The 21,254-nt window shown below is 40.1% G+C and overlaps 1 protein-coding gene across 1 annotated transcript; it reads right to left on the bottom strand.

The window, feature by feature from the left end:
• Window positions 1-1,240: 1,240 nt before the first annotated feature.
• Window positions 1,241-12,609, bottom strand: LRPAP1 (LDL receptor related protein associated protein 1). The gene is made up of 8 exons (XM_069856404.1): window positions 12,394-12,609; window positions 7,687-7,831; window positions 7,217-7,341; window positions 5,712-5,832; window positions 4,625-4,783; window positions 3,424-3,506; window positions 2,278-2,454; window positions 1,241-1,972 (listed from the first exon to the last, which is right to left on the bottom strand). Exons 1-8 carry the CDS (start codon window positions 12,571-12,573, stop codon window positions 1,907-1,909), a joined length of 1,056 nt encoding a protein of 351 aa, XP_069712505.1. The 5' UTR covers window positions 12,574-12,609; the 3' UTR covers window positions 1,241-1,906.
• Between the last annotated feature and the right edge of the window lie 8,645 nt (window positions 12,610-21,254).

Below are 21,254 nucleotides of genomic sequence, written 5' to 3'. Positions count from 1 at the left end.
AATTACCGTCATGGCACAGTGGGTAAAGACACGGGACAGTCATCACCTCTTCACAGCCTGTGCTGAAGAAGCTCTGCAGTTGGAGACAACCATTACTACTGCTGATCTTACCCTGGCTATGTGCTCTACGAATTTGGCACCTTGTGCTATTTCAGATGTTCTTCGAGAAGCAGATTCAAGTACACACCTGAAACCCAACAGTCTGTTATATCTTCCTGTACAGAGCACACAGCGGCTCTGCCTGCCTTTACTGCAGGCTGAGATACTCACGTTGCTTTCCCTTGTGCAACACACTTCCCCCAGCAGCAGTACCTGACCATGCTCTGTAAAAGCTTTTCCATTCTTGTACAATCCAGCTAGGACTGCAGCACAGGAACTGCTCAGATTTCGGTGCTTTGCTTGCTTTCTTTCCTGTGTGTATGTATCTAATGCACATGTTCAAATTCTTCACCCAAAGCCAGCAGTGGGGGCCTCTCCACATACAAGCTATAGCCACCAATTCCAAACTGCCTTCAGGTACATGGATTTATTTCTTACACTACCAAAGAGAAAAATGAATGTCATAATGAAGGTCTGCATTTCTATTCTGCATTCACATTGAAAAATATAAAAATCAAGATAAACTGGTAAGAAAATGTAGTTACTGCTCTGTTAAAGAAGGTTGCACAGCCCTTAAAGTGATAGTCTGGTGAAGAAAGGGTGTGCAGCATCTAGGAAAAGATCAAACTAGTTTTCTCATCACTGGGCTATACTGGTTTGGGGTTTAATTTTACCAGCTAAATGGGACACACACCATGAACTACATTACATTAACTGAACCTTCTCTAAGGTGACTACTAATATTCATGGTGTTCAGCCTTTCTCAAGATGGACAATGATTCTCTTGAACATAAATAACTTATAGGTAACACTAAAATAAAAAGTTAAAAAAAAAAAGCTTAATGCTTTAAAGTAGATACTCAATCTCCAAGTGAGACTGCTACCACAGTTTAGGTTCAGATCACTTGCACATTGCAAGTTGTACTGGAATATGTGCTCAGAGAGAATCTGCTTTAGAGAGCCTTCTGCATATTCAGAACATAGAAACATGTTCTTGGGGTGCAGAACTACTCCTCCTGTCTTAAAAACTAATGCATGAGGGAACTTTAGGTTAAAGGAATAAGCAACATGTTCAAAAGACCTCTCTAGTTACTTCTCACTAAGTGACTGGGAAGAAAAAAAAAAATGCTTTGCCAGTATCTTCTTTTGAACTTTTAATGATTAAGTAAGTGTAACAAAACCAAGCAACCATGAACAAGGTAACTGTACACATACATTCAGTAACTTCAAATGTGTTAGTCTATAACTAAACTCTGTGAATTGACCTCAGTACTTGTTCCCTCTTACTCTTTCTCCCCCTCCCACATGAAAGATTCACGTACAGTGCAGCTTGAGACAATGCTCAATGTCAGTGGAAATATTTCATTACTTTCAGCAGGAAATATATCAGGCCAGGCACCGAAACAAAAGTTTTCTGGACTCCATTTTAACTTACTGGACCTCAGTATTTGCTTTCATTGATCAGAATACCTTTCCTGACTATCAGATCAGAATATTTTTACTAGCAGGAATGTTCTGGGAGTTCACAAGTTTTTCCTTCTGACAAGACCACTTATTTCAAAGGATGTTACTTGATTCAAATATAAGATTTACATGATCCAAGATGTGCAACTTAAATTTATAATCTAATCATTTAATATCATAGTGCAAGTACAAAACTGGCAATTCAGTGAACCAAAAAAAATTTTCTTACAGGACAACCCTGTTCAATCTGTACTATTTCAGAAGGACTCCTTGGTAAATCCTGTTCAAAAATACATTATCTGTTTTGTGTCAATAAACTGATTCCATGAAGGAGAATAAATTTTTATAATTCATTGTGTTGAAGACCTTGAGAGATTCTGCTGGTTAAGTCTTGCAAGTGCTTCTTTACCTAGCAGGAAAAGAAAACACATCAAACAAATTTGAGTAAGACAATGAATCATCAGTATCATCTATTCAGATTCTGCTATCAGTATATGTGATACCAGGAAGAGCTGAGATCAGATTCCACACATTTTAGAATTAGGTCTATAAAACAATTATGCATATCCTGTACTAAACATGGAACACAGCTCTGCCTTAAACTCCCTCTCTGGAAGTCATTCACATTACCTAAAAAATCAGCACTGGATAATCTGCATACCCTCTACTACTGAGCTAACTTTCAGCATATTGGTAAAATGTGTTTATACAGACCTTATATCCTAGTTCTTTTGTCTTTTCTTCCAGCATGGCATACTTCTCTTTGTTTCTGTTCAGATGTTCCTTATCTCCAGTTCCTTCCACATGCTTCAGTTTCTGATGTGAAATCTCTAATTGTTTCTGATAATGATGATGCTTTTCAATTTTTGCTTCAAAGTGTTTCAGCTCCTCCTACGACAAGAAATACACAGGATTTTCTTTTCAAGGCTTCCTCTCTCTTTTCTTGCCAAGACATACTGAATGCCAATTCACTTATTCAAGCACAGAAAGCTTTCTCACTTCCTTCCTTCTTAATAATGCCTGGACAATACATTATCATCACCAACTAAACACCCAATTTTGAAGGCAGGTGCAGAGTCCCAGTGCAGGTGAAAACATCCCAGTGCAAAGTCCTCAGAAGGAGACTGCTGACAGCTGTGAGGTGCTAAGAGATGACAGCAGTGAATGCCAGATAAAGTTCATATGTAAGAATAGTGAACAGGGCAGAGGGAGACTAACAATTTTTAAGATAAGCTTCTTTTCAGAATCACGTCCTGGATTTGCTGTTTTCTGCTCAGACTTCAGCATCTTCTTAAATAGGATGAAATAACTAACAAACACAAAGCCCTCTTGGTTTGCCCCAGAGACAGTGGACAAACTAACTGTGGTGTTCAGGGTCCTCAGATAACTTGTTACATTGCAAGGAGGACCAAAGAATCACAGAACATACAATGTCTCTGCACAAAAAAGCATGCTCTTGTTTTGCTACTTCAAGGCAGCAAATTCAGTTTCTCTGTGTCTTAGGACACATCCTCTGTGACGACAGGAACAGTTCAAACTGTTATACCACTTATGGTTCTGGTTTTATGTACTACTTTGAGTAAAACTCAGACAAACTCTATAACCAGGGCCTGACCTTTCAATGATTTTAAATATGCAACACTAGCTTTCACAGGATTCAGAATTTTCATTTTGCTGATTACAACAGAACCATCCATGTGACCAGCTACATACATGTTTATATATTAAGAAGAAATGTGACTCTCTTTTTATGATATCTGAAGAGCAATACAGAAGTGTCTGCACTCAGAGTAGCATCGAGAATATCTTCATGTGGGAAAATATCTTTCCAGAAGAGAACTTAACTGGAATTCTGCTTACCCGAAAAGATTCAAGCTCTTTCTCAGTAAAATTGGCTGATTTGGCCATGTCCCATAAATCAATCACTCGTGGCTCTTCAAATTCTAGACAAACAAATACCACTGAATGAAAATCCGGACACATGCACTACATTAAAAATAACTCAGACAGACCCTGAAGTGAAATTCCCGTTTGACAGAGCCCACTTAATTTTGATCACTGGTAGACTTCAATCCAGGTGGCTGACAAAATTCTTCTAATTTCAAGACAATTGAAAAAAAAAAATCATCCTAATATCTTTGGTTTTTAAAGCAGACAGGTTTTGTTTTCAATTTTTTTTTGACAATAAAACTGTTTCCTCTTGCTGTACAACATTGCAGTCTGATTTACATACTCTATTCATGAGCCTCAGTTTGGAGTCTTACTGCTCTGATAAATCATTTTAGCTGCTCCTCATAGATGATGTATCAGCAGAGCAGCAATTGTGTCTTTCATTATGAAACCCTTATGAAGGCTGGTACTGTGGCCACCCAGGAGCAGACTGAACTGCCGAAATAAAGCTGAGTGGATTTCTTTCGATCTGCTTTCGTGGACCTTTAAATAGGCAGTCGTTTCACCATGATTTAGGATGTCCCTACATTCACAGTACTAAAACAGGTTTGGTTTGGTGAACAGGGTTTGAATTAAGATTTCTGCCAAAACAGTAAAATTAATAAGCAGGTATATGTTCTCGCTTGTGGAACTGTTTTTTTCTTTTTCTTTTCAATCACTCTTGGTTCCTCAGATTCTAAACAAATGTAACTACATGAAAATCTGGACACAATGGTTTTATACCTAGCTTCGATGATAGACAAGCATGCTTTCTTACACACATACACACTATAGAATTGGTGTGGCACATCTTTTTTTAAAAAGCAAAAAAAACCCCTAGGAACTGAATAATGGCATTGCTTGCCCTGCATGTTATCTCACTTACCTGTCTTTCTGGGCTGAAGGTGTAATATCCCTTCTCATGTGGTCATGGAAGACAGAACTATCCTCTTTGCAGGATGTTCCTATACTTTCATTAGGCTTCTAGAGCTGGGTTCCAAATAGAACAGGATGGATGCATCACCTCAGCCAGTTGTGGTACTCTAACTACATTTTATTACTTGCCCTCTGATTTTTTATTTTTTTTTTAAATGAAATTAAACAAATAAGCATAAAAACCACTGTATCATACCACTGGTTGTGTCATATCCCTGGTGACTGACTTTACGCAAACGCTCAAACCCCTGATTGATGCTTCTTAGCTTGTCTTTGAGTTCTCTGTGTTTGTTGTGCAAGATTTCTTCTTTCACCAGGTTCTCCTCGGATGGGTTGATAACATTTTTGTGGATATCTGTTGAAGAAGGAAAGTGTTACTAATTGTTGGACAAATCCCAATAAGTCAAAAGCACCAGAAATCCTCCAAATCTGAGTTGAATAAACACTAAATTCTTGCCATTTCAACTGATTGTAAATAAAACATCAACACCACACTTCGAAAAGCAGTAACTACTTCTGCAGATCACTACTGAGATCAATGCCCCTCAGTGATCTGGAGGGTGATATTGCAGAAATGCCTTTTAACTTCTATGAGCCACGAGACAAGATTTTAGTAAGCAAATGTGCTTATTTTCCTTGTTAGCAATATCCCAGGCAAATGGGATAGGGATGGTTGGTAAGTCCTGTGCCCTCTTCCCCGGGCACGAACCAATCAGGATATCTGATGTTTAAATGACTTGGAGCAGCTTCGATGCTACAACGCAAACATCAAAGATGCCTATAAGAATATTTCAGCTCTAACAATTTTAGCTAGAATCACTACAGCAAGCTAGATTCAGATCCTCGGTGCTTTAATTCACCTCTGACTTGGATATGCCCAAGATATTCAAGTATATATCCTCTTGGGCTACCAGCTGGTGAGATAAAATATGCATGCTCTGCAGCGTTTAGGACTGCAGTATTCATGCAGCAGTGGATCTACACTTGCTGTGTAATTTCCAGTAAACTACTATGGCCATCATTGCTAACCTGATGGTATCTTCCCTGCTTGAAATGCAGGCAGAATCCAGAACTGAAATGCCAACATTTTCATTAGCTGGCAAGATCTTTGGCAGCTAATGCAGAACTAAACCCAGCAAATATCTGGAAATGTCAGCATCTGCATGCAGTTCTGACAGAAATGTGAGTCTTCAGGAGTTTAAAAGATACTTGGAAACATTAGAGGCAACATACAGAGAAAAGAAATGTACTGATCTTAAAACATCAAAAAAATGTTCGGGTACCTTCTGTTCTGCTCACAGTCTCCAACAGAATATTGTATTCATGAATTTTTTCTTTGTGATGCTTAAACTCTCGCCAAAGCTTATCCAACTCATCATCAGAGAACTTCCCAGAGGTCTTGGCCTGGAAGAAACATGAGCTCATTACGCTTCCCAGGCCAAATGCTTTCAGGTGTACTCAACTGTCAGAACTTCTTCTCCCTTCCCACTACACTCAGAAAATTAAGTCCACATTTTCCTTAAGATCTTTGATTTTAAAGCCCTTTATAGTTGTATGAGGTCAGGATTTAGACATCAATGGATACTGTGGCTTTAATAAAGTCAGAAGGAAATTTACTTCTGGCTTACAAAGCTAGACTTTTCCCTGGGTAGTCCATATCAAGTATTCATCACTTCTATTCCATGGGAAACAATTTAGTGCAGGAATAAGAACCATGGAGCTCCATATCCAACTGTAGCAGGACTGTTTACATAAGGGATGCAGCCTGATGCTAAGAAGTCTTTACTCAATTTTACTTTACTGGCAAGTGAAGATTTTATCACTGATGTGCATTTGCTCTGCAGTGATTTGTTCATTACTGGACTACTTTTTAGCAATTAGGAAAGCACTGGCCAGACAGCTGGAGCGCTACCCACAGATCTTGTGACTTATTTGCTGCAAGGCATGATCAAAAGCGAATGTTTTTGATACCTATCCAGTTTCAACCTGTTTTTTTTGCTTAGGGAATATTTCTATCTGATGTACTTTACTGTTCCCGAAAGCACACGACATCCAGGTCCCTTGCCAGAGCTGTATCTAGTTAGAGCAACATTTCAAAACTCAGTAATTTTTTTTTCTGCTTTACTACCACTGTCCTAGACTGGTATAAGTATTATTTGCTTTGCCTGACTACTTGTTTCTTAAAACTTGAATTATTCAATTCTTGAAGATTACAACTTTGCCTGTTTAAACTGCCCAGACTGACAGTACACTTTGTATTTTTTATGCATTAATACAAATCCCGGGAAGTTTCACTTGAATACCAGGTTGGGAAAGTGCTATTTAGCACCCCCCACTACACATTTCACTTTTAAACATTCTATAATACAAAATGTTTCTATTTCAAATGCATCTTTTTAAAAAAGCCCAGAAACAACAATAAGAAAACCAGGAGAAGCAAAGGTATACTACCACACAGCCTAGAAGTCACACAAAGTTAAAATGATTCATGAGTTCAGTGAAATTTGACAAAAAAATCTGGTTTTAACTTAGTGGATCCAGGATCTTATCCTTCATGCAGACTGATGCAGCTGTTTTCTTTGGCAAAGAGAACCTGCCATACCTGGATGCAGGTGGGATGCCTTCAAGGCACGATGATGTGAGCTATGGAGCACAGCAGGTTGGCCAGTACTTAAAAATAGAGTAGGAAAGCTATTCAGTTTGAGTCTCAGGGCTCTCATAAGACAGAGTACAGGTCAATGAAGAAACACTGATTTCCTACACTCCGGTTCCTGGAAACCTTACTCACCTTGCTCCATAATTTTTCCAGTCTTGGATCATCTAGTGTATCACTTTCTGTACCGTCTTTAATGTAGTTCGTATCAACTAGTTGAGAGTCCTTCTTTCCATTCATTCCATATTTAGTCATAATGACTGCAAGGGAACAGAAGACACAGAAACATTAGAACCAACCAGGGATGTGCAGAAGATGAGAAATTGGCCGCATTCTTGACTTGCAGAGCTGGACTTCACAGCACACAGTGGAAAACCTAACAGTTTAAGACAAACAGGTCTCAGGTTTAATGACCTCTTCTGAAAACATCAGGAGAAAAGGAAACTGTTAGCCTCCTGCAGCACCACACTGAACTCCAAAGAACTTGTGCATGCTCCGTGTCTGCTCAGGCCACCAGTTATGCAATGATTCAAACACACGGACAGGTGTCTAACCACATGTGTCTGCTGCAAAGTTTAAACCTCTTCTGCAACGATATATCTTACCATTTAAGTTGCGTCTCAGTCTGGCTTCTTTCTCTCCATCTTCATCTAGCCCTTCAGCCTTCATTTTTTTCCAGCTTAACTCATCCTTTTCTTGTATTTTTAGATCACTATGCAGCTCTGCCAGTTTCACAGCAGAAAGATGGAGCTAAGGAGAACAGAGAAATGTTTGTATTCAGATAGGCAAGACAACTCTTGCTGCAGTGTTACTTCAGAAGCCCGTATAGATGTGTAGCCAATATAGCACAGCACTTTTTTTTTTACTCTAACGCTATGTATCTGGCTGGATTTAAGGGCCTTAAGGCTTGAGCTGCTGCATACAGAACATCTCTTGCCTATCAACATGGCAATGCTACTAGCATACTAGCGTTAATGGAGAGTGATCACATAGCCTTTTCTCTCAGCTCTTCAGCTACTTGGACAGCAGTGAAATTACATAAGGGTTAAAAATTTGTGCATTTCTTTGTTGTTCCTTCAAGTAATAGATTACAGATTATAAAAATCTTATTTTTAAGTGAGTAGGCATTATGTTTAATAAACACAGACTCAGAACTCAATAGCATTTTTAAACATTACAATGATACTGGAAAGACTGAGACACTCATTTCCGTGTCATCAGGTTATTTCAAAGAAACTAGGAAAAATGTCATTATTTTGAGATAATGCACTAAATTCCTATTGACAGAAGTTCAGGAACCTATGCACATTACTGTTTCTGCCTGTAGCTTAGGCTGTGCTATTAATTAGTTTCTGCTACTGAATATAATTACTTTAATTTTTAAAATAAGGTTTTTTTCTATATTGCAGACGGCTTACTGAAATATTGTAATAAATTCTAAAGTAGTTAGAATCACAGGCAAATAGAAAATTTATAGAACACATTAAAATGTCTAATTCATCTAATACTAAAGCATTAAAACTTATGATTTATTTAATACTAAAGTCTTTACTACATACTTTTTGGGGAACTGCTTGATAAAAGACAAGCACTTAGAAGGAACAACTTTATTTATGATTTTTTAGGTTGTGCTAAAGTCCAAATACATTAATCATGTACTTATTTGCTTTGCTGGAGCAGGATGACCTGGCCAGTCACTGTCACTGCTACAGTGGCAGCAAGTAACAATGCTTTGCTGAGCAAGAATTGCTCCCTGATACTTCAGGAGGAAAAGTGAAAAGGAGTGAAAAGTTTGCTACAAATTGCGAAGGAAATGACCAGTCATCTCAGTAGTTCTGTACTCTAGCGTCAGTATGCAAGTGGTGTGGAGTTAATGTGTGGTTAGGTTGAGCCAATCTAGAAAAAAACCCGACCAGCAATAACTTGAATAATAATTCAGCTTCTAAGTACTGCAAAAATAGGGAAATCGAAACTTTTAAATGTAAGACTTCATCACCAGAGACACACAATTGTATAAAAGATTATACAATGTATTTTATATTAGATACTCTCTACAGTCAGTGCAATCTCAGAAACACATAGAATTTTGGTTTTTTTTACAAGTTCCAGGGAAGAATATCACAACTTCTAAATACAAAGTTTGGAGATATTATCAATCAAACATGATAAACTCTTAATAAAAAATAAGGAATTACATTAGGCTTATTTTTCCTAACAGTAAAAAAAGAAAGATTCTATTCAAATTTCTGCCAATTCCAACAATATTTTTCTGATTCTCATTATAATTTAGTATGAAACTCAAGTAACTCTCCTTTTAAACATTATATATTCTTCAAAACCTGCTGGAAGTCCCACACCTGTACTATTTACATAACACAAAATTGAACGCATAGGCTCATTTAAAGCATACAATTCAAGCTATGCTTCCTTCTGCTATAGTTCAAGAATTGCTTCCTTGAAAATCACCTCATGTAGGTCCCTGAATGACAGCAAGTAAAAAATATCAATAGGTAATCTTCACATCACTTTAATAACATCAGTCATATGTTGGAATAACTAACTAGAAGTAGAGGTGAAAAGCTAAGTTTAATGATCAAATGACAAATCACCAACTTCGTTACACTCATTCCTCCTTCCTTATGCTGCCTGGACATTAACATCCAAGACAGATACTTGGCAATTCTGGGAACGAGTGTTGGAAATCTGTGAAACGTTCCAGCAATGTTGGGTTGTTTGCTGTTCGCCTGGCTTTACCTACATCCTTGCTTCTGCAAGGAAAGCATTCTTTAATACAAATTTTCTAGGTGCAACACGCCCTAGTCTCTGGAGCCCACTGCTGCTTTGGCACGGCCAGTGAGGCCCAATAACAGGCGATGCTAGAACTACATGAACAACAATCACAGCACAGTAGGCTGTTAAGAGACTAGCAGGCCAAACCACACACCTTTTGAAACCTCCGTAAGCTTTGTCAAGTATCTAGAGAATTAGGTTTGTTCAGATATCTATAGAACTAGGGTCTAAGAAGAACTCTGGTATTAAAATATTTTTTAAAAGATTTTATGAAAAGAGGTACTGGAGAAAGAGCAAACCCTCCATCAGGGAAACAGGAAGGAGTTCTGGCTTGCCAGCTCCTGGTTCCCACTAAGTAACGGTTCATGGTTTCCTAGAGCACTGTTCATCCAGCTGTGTGTTGCAATGCTGAACTCTGATATTCATCTTTTACGTCAAAAAAAAGAAGTTCCTTATTTTCTGTACTAACTCACCACTACCAAAATGAAGGGAAGAGTTCAGCACTGGCACACACAAATATTTCAAAGAAGTTTAACACACAAGCTTATTTTTCCTCATATTTCAGATCTTGCTGAGAAATGACTTTCTAAAATGCAGGCTAGGTGTCAGTTGTACTCAAAAGTGAAATTTAACTGGTGAGAAGTTTAGTTCAAGTAGGTGTTGCGTCTCTAAAATCTGGCTCAAGCATACAGAAACTAGTAGCTTAATTCTTAATTAAGCTTAATTCTTCACCCTCACAGAGTTAACTCCATTTCACATTTTAGTATCTTTAGCTCCAAGACTTGACGTAGATGATGTAAAGCATCTCAAATCTGAATTCCAGAAGATCCAGGTAGGAAAATTAAAAAGAGACTGTAATTGGAAAAAGAGGAGGAAACTGACAACGCTATCATTACAGTTTGTTCCTAGCCTCCACACTGATTCTTCTTCAGCTGTTAAGTTTGCAGTTATAGTTTCATTATCACACACTGCACCATCACTCATCCCATCCATCTCCCACTGAGGGAAGGAGTGGTTTTGATACCTTCTTTCAGCGTGTTGGGAAGCCAGATATGACACAGCATTAAAGCAGGGGGTCTATTTTTTTACTAAACCCAGGGATGTCTTGCCTCTGATTTGATAAGGCTGGGTAATGCCTATTCAGGACACAGGAAAGGCAGGATTAATATTAACTATATTCCTTTGTCTGAAAGAACTGAACCTTTACCGTCCATGACTCTTAACTCTCACACTCCACAATATTCTGGGCATGCAGTGTACTCATCCCCTCATGCTAGAGCTGTTCTGCTTTGCTGTAAATACCTATTTCCACTGTATTAAACATTTTAACTGTATTTTCACTTTAATTATTTGATTTTTATCTCAGAGCGGAAGAAATGCAAGTATCGCTGTCAAAATGAAGGCTCTCATTTGGGAATAGTAACATGCATTTGTTGGTCCTCCTGCATGTTACTACATCACTTGGTATAAATGAAATACCACAGGTGACATAACCACCAAGGCAGAGGGTTCCGTACTGTCCCATGCAGTGAGCTCTCATCCTGTGCAAATCAGGAACTACAGCTAACACCTTCAAACAGATAAGAGCATCACAACCCTTAACTAAAGGGCTAAACCATTCAGCCAGCGAGTGCAGGAGCCAGTCTCAAATCCTCCATGGTCCCAGAGAGACTTCACTCTCTCTTCTGTTTCCTAGGCATGAGAGTTAAGTGTTGGATTTAAACGCAGGAGGATCAACGTTCCCCATGACATAGACAGGTTACACCTGGCAGGAGAACAAGTCTTACGAGGAGTCACTGAGAGAGCTGGGGTTGTTTAGCCTGGAGAAGAGGAGGCTGAGGGGAGACCTCATTGCTCTCTATAACTACCTGAAAGGAGGTTGTAGAGAGGAGGGCGCTGGCCTCTTCTCCCAAGTGACAGGGGACAGGACAAGAGGGAATGGCCTCAAGCTCCACCAGGGGAGGTTTAGGCTGGACATCAGGAAAATATTCTTCACAGAAAGGGTCATTGGGCAGTGGAACAGGCTGCCCAGGGAGGTGGTTGATTCATCTTCCCTGGAGGTGTTTAAGGCACGGGTGGACGAGGTGCTAAGGGGCATGGTTTAGTGTTTGATAGGAATGGTTGGACTCGATGATCCGGTGGGTCTCTTCCAACCTGGTTATTCTATGATTCTATGATTCTACCTCCCGAGAGAGCTTTACACAGCACCGCTGTTCCCAGCCGCCTGGGTCAGCCCCAGAGAGCGGGGCTGGCTGCGTTCTGCTCTAAGCTCCCTGAAAACCAAGCAAAATCCGCCGCAGCCCAGAGGTGGAACGCCAAGCCGGGGCCTGTCTCCTCGGCTTTTCCTTCTACACAAGCCCCGCGGCTCCAAACTCTGTCCAGCACGCTTCTCCCGCTGCACCCCATCTCCTGAGGCGGCTGACAGAGAAGGCTGTGACAGAGAACGAGGGTCCAGGGCCCCCTCAGGGCGGTGTCGGAGCCCCCTCACGGCGCCGCCGTCGTCCCCGCTCCGCCTCACTCACCCGCTGCGCCTTCTCCCAGATCTGGTTCAGCTTCACTACCCGGAACTCCCCGGTCTCCCGCCGCTTGGTGCCGGCGGCCGCCAACCCCTCGTTGGCTTCCCGGGAGTATTTGCTGGCCTGGGCGCCAGCGGCGAGGAGGAACGCGGCGCCGAGAGCCGCCAGCGCCCGCACCGCCGCCATGTCGCTCTGCCCGGGGAACTACAACTCCCAGGATGCCGTGCGGCTCGTACCCTCTTGGCGCCCGGCGACCGCATCGAGGGTGTGGACAGAGAACTACAACTCCCAAGAAGCCCCGCGGCACAGCGCTCTCAGGTCCATGCAGCGCCGCCCGAGGAACTGCAACTCCCAGAATGCCTTGCGTTCCATCGCGCTCAGGGCTGTATCCCTCTGCCCGGGGATCTACAAGTCGCAGGATGTTCAGAGGCTTGAATATGATTTAAATTTAGTTCTTCTCAATACCCTGTCAGGAGATCTTTTCCTTTAAGATTCAGTGTGACAGTCAGACCAGCTGCTTCTTTCTTCTGTTTTGCCAAAACCCGTTCACCGCTGAATTTGCCCCTTAGCATTTTCCCCTACAAATCTGAAATTTTGTGTGGGTGATAGAAACTGCTCAGCGTTTCAAATACTGAGCTCTGGAAGGGAGAGCGTCCCATCCTTGCGTGTAGTTTCTTACATCTCTGCAAAACTGGCAGGTGAAATATAAAAGCTCTTAAACCTAAACCTTAAACCTTAAAAAACCCTTAAACCGAACACCATCTGTAGCCTTAAATACAAACTGAACAGGCTGCCCAGGGAGGTGGTTGATTCACCTTCCCTGGAGGTGTTTAAGGCACGGGTGGACGAGGTGCTAAGGGGCATGGTTTAGTGTTTGATAGGAATGGTTGGACTCGATGATCCGGTGGGTCTCTTCCAACCTGGTTATTCTATGATTCCATGATATCCATTATACCTCTTCACAGGTTGTTGCTGTTGCAGATATGCACAGTCAACCACTGAATGAAATTTTCCCAAAATATAATATATTTCCCAAAATATAATATATTCTATAAGAAAGATGGCAAGCCTGTACGAATTTGAACAGATATTCCATTAGTGTATTTTGCAGCCGAGACTCCACTCTGTGCTGTTGTGGTCTGAGTAATCAAATTCTGCTAACTTACTGCCTACTTCTCTATATTTAAAAGCATGGAAAGGTCTTACACATATTTAACAGAACCTTAAATATAATCTCAGGATTGCTTTAGAGACCAAAAAATTAATATAGCTATTCGTATCTACAGACATTGAATATATATATCCAAATCATAAATTCCTATTTTCCTAAATATTTAACCAGACAACAGCACAAGCCTAAGACTGAGTTAGGTGACCCATAACTGTTACAAAATATATTGAATTACTTTAATATAATATACCTTTATCTCTGCTGAGGATATCCAACAGCAACAAACTATGCCTTACTACTCCTCTTCAACCTAACGCTAATTGTAAACCACCTCCTTAAACAATCGCTTTCTTATCTGTCCTGGTAAAAATCAGGGCATGTACTCTTGTCTTTTGGTTCTATTTTTAATAGATTTTTATATACAGGGAAGGCAAATAATATTGAAACTACATTTTCTGTGGCTTTTTTTTGTTTGTTTGTAGGCTGCTTTTGAGTTCATGCTCCCTTTTAGTTAAGACAGAAGCTGCCCTTTCACTGACCTTTTATCTGCATTGAGATAATATAGTAAACAGGTCCTTTACGCTTATCTAAATTGGACAAGGTGTCCAAAATATAGAAGCAATAATGAATAGCTATAATATACAGCTATAGTTATAGTCCCATAAATATGAACTGCAAAACTCAATGGATTTTTGAGAATGACAAGTAGTTACAAATCCTAAATTTCTTGGTGAAGTGTAGTTATTGGGCACCTGTTCTCTCTGTGCTATAACCATGAATTTCCTCATCTACAGCATATTAATATAAATCGCAAAACCATTTAGTGCTTTAGTAAACTAACTGTATCATAGCAGATATCTTGGGCAAGTGCTCAGATGAAGACTAACTTTTCCTTCTTTATCCGTTTGGAAGTGAAACAATAACGTCTTTCTAAAGAGTGTAGCAGCAAATGAGAAAAATAAGCTCAGGTACTGTCTAATTCAAAAGTCCCCCCAGTTACAGATTTCTGTCCTCCATGAAGTCTAGCATTTTCTGCTTTCTGGGCTTTTTTTTGTTTTTCTTATTTTTTTATCAGTCTGCCATATGTCTATAAAAATCTCACAACATTATGATTATTAAATATTACAGAACAGAAATATAGGAATATATAACTAGATCTGAGATATCACAGTGCCTTTGCATACCAAGGAAGTCCTGACATGTTGCTTACTTTTGACAGTGAGTAAATAATACCATTTTGTTAGTTACCCTCTAGATTTCATCCTCCTGAGCATCCTCACTTTTCCCTGTGTTTTTAAGTGTTAAATAAAAGAGTTGATCTAAGATAACTGGAGATTTTCTGTCCACAGGTTAAAACCAGCTATTTTGTTCTGCAAGAGAGTATAGAGGTTTGCAAAATAACAAGATTTGGCCCCAGAGAAGTGTAAGATGTGATGAGAAGGCAAAACTGGCTTAAAAGTTTCTATCTCATTTTAACGGGGGCAGCACACCAAAGGTCCCTCTGGTGTATCTCACAGCAGTTAGCTACAGCCTGTTATTGTGACGAGAGCCACAAACGTACCTGAACGCTATGTATAATCCTACTGGTTCTATTTGCATCTGCAGAGTTTTATTTACATTTTGGACTAGTTCTTCATAGTTCAAAATCTTTTCATCTTTCTAAAGATCAAGGCTCATGCTGATAAAATAGTTTTGGGTTAATGTCAGAAGTTAATTGAACAGCGATCTTCCAAATCAAGATGGCTTTGGATGCCCGATTGTTTTTGCTCAGTTGGCCACACAAAACATTCTTGGTGACTGGTGTCTGCCTCTCGATATGGTTTTGTGAACGTAGAGGGATCCTACTTCTTCTTTTTTTCCTTTAATAACAGAGGACACAGCATCATTCTGTATCTGATGTATTAATTTTCAGAGTTATATAGTTCCTTATACTCTAATTAATTTAAAGAGTGTTTACTCAAGTGTGCTTTAGCTTTTACAGGACAGACCAATCAGAGATATGTATCTGGACTAACTGAGCTGAAATCTCTCATCAAAGACAAAATCCTGTTTGTCAAGGGATTAAGCCTGTTCTTTCATGGATTTACTGTTCTGTAAATCCCACACCAAGGTCAGAGTCAGCTTTTAGACATCAATTTTGACTACTTCAGCAGGGCTAACAGGAGCTGGATTCCTCTGATACTCCCTTAAGGAGGCTGCAATAGCTCACTATGGTGGAAAGTCACAGTTTTCTTAAAAGCTTTTTGTGTGCTTGTTCCTCACATGTCTGGGGTCTTACAACTGTACCTGAGATACCATTGTAAACCCTTCTCTGTGCAAACCTCCTTTTCAGCTAAGAGAAGCAGTTCACATCACAACATCTGTCTCTGATTCTCTTCATGGGTGATTCTCAGTTCCCAGTCCAAGCAAACCCAGATAATGTGTCCTTTTCAGCCACAGAAATTTTAGGCCTGCTTTGTTTCAAGTCTGAATCATGGGAAAACTAGTTGTTGTAGTGTGAATGAAAACTTTTTTAAAATTATTTTTATTTTGTCCATTTACATTAAGTTAATCTAGGTATCTGTTTTGAACTAAATGATCTTTAAGGTCCCTTCCAACCCAAACTATGATTCTATGATTCATATTTTTCTTGGTTTTAATTCTTTGCACTCTAGCAGGAAGTCAAACAATGTCAAACCGAAAAAAAATGGATCACATAACATACAGAAAATTTGAACTGGGGAAATGTTTGTTATTGCATTAACTTTTTACCTATGTCCTTAGCCTGAATTACTGAAATGTCAGAGAGGACTAAATAGCTTGGAATTTATTTTCAAATTTGTATTCTCATAGAGGGGATCCTTTCTGCTATGCACTTAATTTTAGTGAAATAAAAAAGGCAGTGTAATATTATTGCAAAACATCTCTCTGGAGTAGTCAATTCTCATAAGTGGTAACAGCTTTCCATTGCTATCTATCTTACTGAAATTATTTTCTTAGCTAAATTGCTTAGGGCTGATGCTGAAGATAAGTGCATGAAAACCAGCTTATGAATTCTGCCCTTCTAGAAGTGATCTTTGCAGTGAACTTTGACTTTTTTTTTTTTTTGGAAGAAACAAAGTACTCATTGGCATTCTTGGTTGGTTGTTTTAGTGCTCCTGACTGCAGCTCTAGATGACTTCTGGCTGCTTTGGCGAATCCAGCTTTAGAAGCATAAAGTCTTAAAAAAATTGAGTTCGAAGGGCCCTTTTACTGTTGTCTAGTCCAGCCCCCCTGCAATGAGCAGGGACATCTTCAACTAGATCAGATTGCTCATAGCCCCATCCAACCTGACCGTGAAAGTTTCCAGGGATGGGATGCCTACCACCTCTCTTGGCAACTTGTTCCTGTGTTTCACCACTCTCATCTCATTACTATTCCTAAAGTTTCAGCTGTTTAGGCAGGAGAAGGATCATGGGAGCAGTAGAAAGCTGAGCCAGATAAACGGATGGGTTCTTCTAGTCTAACTGAAAGAACTACTCTTCTTGTGAAAGTTTCAAAGAAAGGATTGTAGAGCTAGGAAAAAAATCTACATCACCTGCTATGTCTCAGATCTTTGTGCTTCCCAAGGGTCATCTCAGAGAAGTTCTTCAAGGAGGGAGAGACTGCAGTTGAGTTGAGTTGAGGAAATGGCCTCAAGCTCTGCCAGGGGAGGTTTAGGCTGGACATTAGGAAAAAATTTTTCACAGAAAGGGTCATTGGGCACTGGAAGAGGCTGCCCAGGGAGGTGGTTGAGTCACCTTCCCTGGAGATGTTCAAGGCACGGGTGGACAAGGTGCTAAGGGGCATGGTTTAGTGTTTGATAGGAATGGTTGGACTCGATGATCCGGTGGGTCTCTTCCAACCTGGTTATTCTATGATTCTATGATTCTATGAATTAAGACTTCACCAGCCAAACACTGATTTCAGGGTAGGTTTTTTTATCCTTATTGACTATGAGGCATTCAAATGTAAAAAGTCTAAGTAGCAGTGGCTGAACACCTGCTTGGGTGGAATGAGCCCAAAATGACAAGAGGTGGGGTGATGCCAGTATCAAGAATGAGATCAATTCTCACTGTTTTTTCTTAGCTTGCAATGTTATGACAGTCTGAAAAATAACTTATGAGCCAGAAGAAAAGACTTGCTGCTTGCCTGAAATACATAGTATCCAAATAGAGATGTGCTGTGGAAAAGTGCAGGTGGGATTATACAGCAGAGCAAGAAGTACTGAGCTTATGAATATAGTATAAATGGTGAACATGGCCTATGGGAAGGATATGTGGCTTACTTTGCTGTAGTCTGGGTCAAAAAGCACCGAGAAGCAGACAAACCTACACTAGCTGGTGGCACACTGCAGTTGTACCCTGCTGTTTTGGTTGGATTCTGTTGCTTCTGTGAGATTGACTACCAACAAAGAAGAAATCAGTATAATTGTCAAGAAAATTATTTTCTGGGGAAAAGTGGTTAAATGAAAAGAATGGTTCTGGATGGTGTTAAATGTAACATGACTAATATCAAGCACTGCACATGACAAATCTACTAGCCAAAAATACAAATAAATGGAAATCTAAATATAAGCCTCTTAATCATTTTTATTTGTTTTTCCTAGATAGCATCCACAATAAAAATCATTTAGGTAAGACAGAAAGATAAAGTGAATAATCCAAAATCTGCTGTGCTTGGGAGTGAACACTGTTGGGCTGTTCTCTGCCACAGAGTTAGGAAGAAGGTACACAAAAGGAAATGGAGGATGTCTTCCAGTTTGCCAGAAGAAATCTCCCTGTCTGTCTGTCTTCAACTATGCTAAAGGACATGTTGCCGATGAAAGATGTGGCCAGTGAATATCCTTGCTGTAACACAGCAAAGGAGCCTGAGCTGGAAAAATGCTGTTGTTTTTATACCTCCATTCCAAAGATATTGGTGATCTGCCCAATTAAGCTAAATGCTGACAAGCCTAATTTCTCTAGTGTCGTCTTAAGTGGCATGCATCTGTAAACATTTATTACACAGAATTAATGAACAAGTGAGCAGTGTTTGCTATGACTTTGTTGATAAAACATTTTCAAATGCTCTTATTTAGGCTGCAGCTCTGTATGCACACAATGTTCTTAGTAGGGAAGCATAGGTAAAAATCCTCTACAGGGGTTTATAAGAGAATAAGAGTTATTCCTGCCCTCCCTCTATCTGTACCCAGCATGGTATGTAGTCTTTCTCTCATCACCTTCTATACACCCTTCTGGAATCTGATGCTAAGCAGATAATTTTTCTCTGGAGGTGATCATTAAAATTCATGGATCAGAAAAAACTAGTGATAGGTGATATGTTGAGAGGGAGTGGCCTCAAGGTGCACCAGAGGAGGTTCAGGTTGGACATTAGGAAAAACTTCTTCACTGAAAGATTTATCAAGCACTGGAACTGCCCAGGGAGGTGATTGAGTCACCATCCATGGAGGTATTTAGAAAACAGGTAGATAAAATGCTTAGGGATATGATTTAGTAGCAGATAGATACGGTTGGACTTGTTGACCTGAAAGGTCTTTTCCAACCTCGGGATTCTATGATTCCGTCACTTGGGATAAGAGACCAGCACCCACCTCTCTACAACCTTGTTTCAGATAGTTGCAGACAGTGTTAAGGTCTCCCCTCAGCCTCCTCTTCTCTAGGCTAAACAACCCCAGTTCCCACAGCCGCTCCTCATAAGATTTATTCTCCAGCCCCTTCACCAACTTCATTGCCCTTCTGTGGACACGCTCCGGGACCTCAATATCTTTCTTGTAGTGAGGGACCCAAAACTTGACACAATATTCAAGGTGTGGCCTTACCAGCGCTGAGTACAGGGGCACAATCACTTCCCTGGTCCTGCAGGCCACAATGTTTCTGATACAAGCCAAGATGCTGTTGGCCTTCTTGGTCACCTGGATATACTGCTGACTCATGTTCAATCAACTATGTTGACCAACATCCCCAGGTCCTTCTTTGCCAGGCAGCTTTCAAGCCACTCTTTCCCCAAGCCTGTAGTGCTGCACGGGATGGTTGTGCCCCAAGTGCAGGACTTTGCACTTGGCCTTGTTAAACCTCAACCTGTTGGTCCCAGCCCACCCATCCAGCCTGTTCTGATGCGTTTGCAGAGAGTCCTTACCCTCAAGCAGATCGACTCATCCTCCCAGCTTAGTGTCATCTGTGCACTTACTAAGGGTACGTTCAATACCCCCATCCAGATCGTCAATAAAGATATTGAACAGGACTGGACCAATCACTGAGCCCTGGGGACACCACTTGTGACTGGCCTCCAGTTGGATTTAGCTCTATTTACCACAACTCTTTGGGCCCAGCCATCCAGTCAGTTTCTTACCTAGTACAGGGTGCACCTGTCCAGGCCAGTGGAAGCCAGACTCTCAAGCAAAATACTGTGTGCATGTATTTGTAGAAACATTTTTTTGTTATCTTTCACAGAATTGGCCAATCTAACTTCTAATTGGGCTTTAGCCCAGTAACCCAAATAAACAAGAAAGCCCCATGAATCATATATCTGCTTCTCAGTGACTGCTTCAGCTTTCAATGGTATATTGAGACTAACAAAATGTGATTTCTAGTGCACCATAAGCATCCCAGTCATCTCAGCACACTATTGAACAGATTTTCTCAGTCTCTATAGACAGATAAAAACTGCCAGGGAAACTGTTCTATACCCAGTCATTTACTTGTGAAATGACATTTTCTCTCTGCATAATCTCACTTAATCCTGAATGATCTATGATCACGCATGATCACTTCATGATCGCTTCATCCTCTGCGTGATCTCATCCTACATCCATTTTGATCTATTAAAGTTCATAAGGGGTTTTCTCCACATCACCCCACCCCAAAGTTCTCATAAATCAGTTATAGAAAATAGGTTTTGCAACTTTTTTTCTTAGTTGGAATTAGGGATAGTTTGACTCTTCTTTTGCTGTATCAGGAATATTGATTACATGGGATTATTTCCATTCCATGCCTCATCATAGCCATGAAGGTCTGAAATGCATTGTCATGGTTAGAAGTTTAAAATTCCATCATTATAATTACTTTTAAATCTCTGTTTGAATTTATTGCACTGTTGACAGTGGCAGTGACAAGACTGTCAGAACAAAACAATCTATGAGAAGGAAAAGGTAAGTCATTATTGCACTGCATAGCTGGCAATCATAAAAGAAAGATAGAGATGCTTATCCTTCTTTCTCCAGCCTTGACAGCAGGACAGAAAAGCTGAGTCATATTAAGTGACTATTGGCAGGTAATATAGATCATCTCAAGCACATTCCATGGAATATGTCAAGTGCAATTAATCTTCACAGAAACTAAAACTTGATTTTTCACAGCCCTTTGACCTAATGGTGAAGAACTTAGACTGCTTTAAGCTACATGCATCCTGACATTTGTATGTATGTGTATTTATATACATATGTGTAAAACCTTTATTGCAAGAGTTATGTCTCAGGCACGTGGCCGATCCAATATTTAAGAAGTTTTTATTATCTCCAGGATTTTACCTGTGAAAAACTACAATTTTGTTGGTTAAGCTATAATGTTTGGCTAATTTGTGGGTATCTCAGGGTGTATTCAATGGTGGGATGAACTCTTCTGCTTTACACATCAGTTCTGTAGCCTGGGAGATGTTGGTTTTGCTCTGGGAGGTCTGCAGAATCTTATATTATATGCCT

Source organism: Phaenicophaeus curvirostris, chromosome 4 (assembly GCF_032191515.1).
Source record: "Phaenicophaeus curvirostris isolate KB17595 chromosome 4, BPBGC_Pcur_1.0, whole genome shotgun sequence".
Classification (NCBI taxonomy): Eukaryota; Metazoa; Chordata; class Aves; order Cuculiformes; family Cuculidae; genus Phaenicophaeus; species Phaenicophaeus curvirostris.
This window is presented reverse-complemented; position numbering and strand designations above follow the sequence as displayed.

Excerpts from the sequence above, each read along its gene's own strand:
- LRPAP1 (XM_069856404.1), bottom strand. The coding sequence starts at position 12,573 with ATGGCGGCGGTGCGGGCGCTGGCGGCTCTCGGCGCCGCGTTCCTCCTC. Across the intron at positions 3,507-4,624 it reads GGGATATGACACAACCAGTG|AATTTGAAGAGCCACGAGTG; the intron begins GTATGATACAGT and ends TTGTTTGTCTAG. Across the intron at positions 2,455-3,423 it reads AAGAGCTTGAATCTTTTCGG|GAGGAGCTGAAACACTTTGA; the intron begins GTAAGCAGAATT and ends TTCTTGTCGTAG.